The 4,795-nt window shown below is 39.6% G+C and overlaps 1 protein-coding gene across 1 annotated transcript; it reads left to right on the top strand.

The window, feature by feature from the left end:
- Window positions 1-324: 324 nt before the first annotated feature.
- LOC107657271 (crossover junction endonuclease EME1) lies at window positions 325-2,114 on the top strand. The gene is made up of 6 exons (XM_016445305.1): window positions 325-388; window positions 556-680; window positions 920-1,067; window positions 1,166-1,281; window positions 1,385-1,574; window positions 1,767-2,114. Exons 2-6 carry the CDS (start codon window positions 619-621, stop codon window positions 1,941-1,943), a joined length of 693 nt encoding a protein of 230 aa, XP_016300791.1. The 5' UTR covers window positions 325-388; window positions 556-618; the 3' UTR covers window positions 1,944-2,114.
- Window positions 2,115-4,795: the final 2,681 nt, after the last annotated feature.

Below are 4,795 nucleotides of genomic sequence, written 5' to 3'. Positions count from 1 at the left end.
CTTGAATATTGTCTTGGACAAAAGGGGGACTTGTAGTCAAAAAGGTTGAGAACCTCTAATTTAAATCTTTTTACACATATTTTTATAGTTAATTTGAATGTTTTATTTGCAGACTGGTGAGATGATGTCCATTCCAGACTCAAATACTGTAATCCAAGTTCCTGTGGATGACTTTGTAACCATGATTAATAACTACTGCAAGGTAGGCACATTATGTTCTGATATGGTGTAATTTCCTATTGGGCCATTATAATTACCTAATTAACCATTAATAGGATAATTGTATGATGTGCTAACTAAAATTTAAATTAAAAGAGTTTTGTGGCTGAAAGGGCAACAGAAAAACTAGCAGTTATGACCTTTCCTAGAAGAGTCAGAGCAATTAAGGGTAATGAATATAATTACAGGATCACCCCTCAATTATGTAAAAAATGATCCATAAGCTCTTTAAAATATGCTGTTGCTCAATCTTTGAGAAATGCATTTCTTCAGAATTTTGACAGCCTTGGGATTTCGCTCCTGATTGGGCTCTGTGGGTCTTTTTTTTTAATGTAGAGGCAATGCAACGGTGTGTTGACGGAAAGTGGGATATGTCTGACTGCCTGGATCCAAGGACTTATGAGCAGGAACCCAGGCAGAACACTCAGTCTGGTTGTGATTGACATAGAGAAGTACTTCAGGTGAGAGACTTTGTTTTAGTTTTTGACAATTTATTTGAAATTTCATCTAAATGCTTTGACAAATATACAAGCTTTACACTTGTTATTTAATACTACATTTTTATGTTTATGAATTTATTTATCCATAAATTGAGCAGTACTCATAAAACAAAACATTAGCATATGTATGTTAGATTTTAAATGACAGATCAGTGAAGAGTTTATAATTGCTTAATTTTGCATTAAATGTTCTTTTCCAGAAGCCAGAATTCAAAATGTCAGAAGAAATACCGTGAAGCAGTGCTGGGCGAGGAGAAGAATGTGGGACTTCAGGGAGGGCAGAAAAAGAGAAGAAAGAAAGATGATATCAATCAGCTTCCTGAGGTCTCGCGAGTGCAGGTGGAGGAGGTAAGCTGAACCACCTCATTGGCAGTCGATATAAATTCATGGTCTTATTTGAGGTGCTCTGCTTCAACTCAGTCTTTTTTCCCTCACCTGTCCATCAGGCTTTGGTAGACCTGCAGCTGCAAACTGGGGTGCAGGTTCGCTTCCTCTCTACCTGGAAAGACTTCACTGATTATATTACCATGTTAACCAAAGCAGTAGCCGAGGCACCGTTCAAGTGAGTGGGAAGCCAGTTTCCATATTTATCGCTCTCCAACCAGCTGCATCTTTAGCTACAGTGGTTTATTTTTTACTTGGTGGTGTATGTTTATTCTTCCCAGGCGGGAGCGAGAGAAGACGGGATTCACGTTTTGTTTGGAGAGTGAGTGGGCAGGGGGTCAGAAGGTGGACCGCTCAGGGAACGGCCTTCTGCAAGTTTGGAAGAGACAAATACAACAGTTGAACCGCGTCAGCCCTGATATGGCCAGTGCTATACTTAGTGCCTACCCCTCTCCTCGGCTTCTTGCTCAGGTTAAAGCTGTTTTCAAATGTGAAGTGTCTAACAGCAAATACAAATAGTATTTGCCAGCCTATTATCGGCAGACAGATTAACAACATATTGGCATATACCATTTTTTATTTTGTGAATAATAATTTTATTTAGGACCTTTAGTGTTTTTTGTTGCAAGATCTCATGTTTGAATGTATATTTGTTACTTGTAGGCATATGCACGGTGCAAATCGGAACATGAAAAAGTCGGTCTGCTGGCAGACATACTAATTCGCCGCGGAGAGGGTGTGACATCTACAACCCGCAGAGTTGGTCCGGAGCTTTCCAAACGGCTGTTTCTTTTGATGACGTCACGTGATGCCCAGCAGCCCCTTGATTCTGCTGTATAAGTTCTTCTGTCTCCTTGTACACATGAGGACAGATGTCAAAAGCATTATGTTATAGATATTTATTACAGTTCAGATATTTTATAAACTTCAAGCCTGAATTTGTCAGATTTTCAAAGTTATATTTTTGTCTGTTTGTACTATAAATTGTTGCCATTAAATTCTTCTTAAAGTACCTGAAATCCATTATTTACCATTACCATTACCATAAACCATTAAACCATTACCATCTCCATCAGAATGAGTTTTTCTGAAATGACCTCGGTCTAAACCTTTCTGTACCTCTATACTAAAGGGGGAATCTTGAAAGTTTAACTTTTTCTGGAATGCTCTTTGAGTTTTTTGTTCTCTTCATCCCAGTGGCAAATAACCTTGGATGGCAGATGCCGAAATGCAGTAAATTCTCAGAAATTTATGCACGCATGCACTGCATTTTTTGGACGCATTTAGGACCGGTAGGTCATACCCAAGCTGTTTCATTTAGAATTCATTCATTTTATGTTATCCTTACATATTTTAGCAGCACTAGAGAGGGCACTGTTAATTGCAAAAGCAACAGTTTCAGTTTTGGCTTTTTTCCTGTTTAAGGCACTACTGCGCTCCTTTCAGAACCAAAATGGCCTCTTGAGCACACCGTACTTACTGTCTAAAGACTAGAGGCTCATGGCTCATTTCCAGCACATTAGAGAATGGCACCTGACCAAGGAGTGTCGTGTTGCCTGAAACGAGCGGTGGGGTAACGAGCCATTAAATGTGCTTAAGAGATGAGCTGCATGCTTCATCCCTGTCCCTGAAGGCAGTATTTCCTCTACAGTTTAAGGGATGACATAACAAACTATGGCTAGTAGGTGTGTGCTTGTGCCGAAGGGAATTATACGAGCAGAATTACGGCAGCTTGAAAAGGGATCACCTTGGATTGATTGTTTAGCTGAATAGTATGAAATCCAATTTTCGTGTACTCTGAATGCAGACCATATTAGCTTTTATGACCTAGAGTCTGGAGTGCTAACATCTTCAGTGGCATGTGAATGGTTGAATGGGACTTTAATTTCCAAAAAGCAGTTGTAGGATGTTACGACTTACAAAGTACAATGTAACTCATCTAACCTAAATGTTTTGGAGGAGGAATAGTTTCTCTCTGCATGTGTTCCATTTGCATCAAAATACGAGTATCTATGTAAGTGCAAAAGGTCTGTATATCTTCAGCTGCAGTGTGCATATATGAGTCATGACTACTCCACATGATAGATTGCACCCTGTAAAGTATTTCTGTTCAGCAGTGTAGCAGTTTCTCATTTCTGGTGCACGCAGGATTCTTCCTGCTTCTTGTTGGAGATTAATACGGATTGGGAGTGGCGTTAGGTCAACGTCGGCCACCTTTACTCACAGTCAATAGAGTGGGAAGCAAAGCAGGGCTGTTAGTCACTGTCTTTACCTGGATATTCTCAACTCGGCTCATCTCTTGGAAAAATGCACCTTCTTATCGGCCGCCACACAAGATGGAGTGCCACAGGCAGTGCCGTTTATGGTTTTGTGAGTTCGTTTTGTTCCAGTTACAGTTTCGTATTCATGGCAGAGTGGGTGCACTTCCAATTTCTTGGGTTGTGCCACAGTAATGCCACCTGTAGTGTGCTGGCCCTCTGTTGACAGTGGCATAATAATAACACGTTTCCTCAGGCAAGTGATATGGCAAAAAGACAAAGCTTCTGATATTATCCGTCCATTGCAATCTCGGTGTGTTTTGCCTTGGCGCTTGGTGAATCACAGTCCACTCGGAGCCACTTGCTAAAATGACAAGAGAGAATGTCAAAGACTCCAGCAATCCATTTCAGAGCACGAGTAGGCCGGCCACTGTGGTATTGGTTTCTTTGCCACCAGCGTTCAATCAATGTTTCCTGCTTCTCTTTAAAAATAAATCATTATATGGCTCTGCTTCTGCCTTTCTTTTGTTCATTTGCAAATCAGACGCAAGCGATTCAAGTGTTCAGATCCAGCTCTTGAGGGAAAAGAGATGCAAAACCCTCAAGAAAACAACTTTCGCTGCCAGAGCTAGAGGCTTTTTAACTTCAGAGGGAAAACATTGCATTGTTATTGCAGGATTTTGTTTTCTACCTTGCTCTCTCCTACCAGCCTTTTTTTTTTTAGACTGCACATATGTACAGAGTTTCTTCTCTCAAAGTGGATTTTTGTTGTTTTTTGTCCAGTCGGTTGGCTGAATTTTTGATTGCCACATGAGGGCAGAATTGCTTCACACTGACTGTACACTAACTAGACCAGTGAATCCACAGTGGTGTTGCTTTTCTCAACTTGATGTTTTATTGAATGTCACATTGCGATCCAACACAGTAGCAAGATTGTTCTTAAAACTGAACAAATGTATTAATATTACCATGAACTGCACAGACCCAACAATATGCTAAATTTGTTATCGTGACATAAGCTTGTCTGTATGGTTTGAGTGTTTGATGTCTCTTGAGTTTAGATGGTTTCTTTCTCTCAGCAGCCAGTAATACACTGCACAAGTTTCTGCTCCCAGCAAGTGAAATGTAGTCTGGATTATTTATTTTATTTTACTTTACTTTGCATCATTTTGTGTGTCACACAACATTTCCATGTTGGCATCTGAATTATTTGGCTAGATCAACTCTGACTTTTTGTCATCCAAACCCCTTTGACGTAAAATATTTACTTGAAGTACCCTGAGATTTTATTTTAATATTTCAATCATTTAAAACCATATTCATGTTCTCAGCTCTCTGATATCAGTTAATGGTCACACATGACATGCAGGTAAACAAATAAAATATTTAGTTAGTCTTAGTCTATTAATACTAATATTAAAGGGTTAGTTCACC

The sequence above is a fragment of the Sinocyclocheilus anshuiensis genome, unplaced genomic scaffold (assembly GCF_001515605.1).
Source record: "Sinocyclocheilus anshuiensis isolate Anshui unplaced genomic scaffold, SAMN03320099.WGS_v1.1 scaffold159, whole genome shotgun sequence".
Lineage (NCBI taxonomy): Eukaryota > Metazoa > Chordata > Actinopteri > Cypriniformes > Cyprinidae > Sinocyclocheilus > Sinocyclocheilus anshuiensis.
The sequence above is the reverse complement of the archived record's forward strand: the minus strand, read 5'-3'. Positions and strand labels throughout refer to the sequence as shown.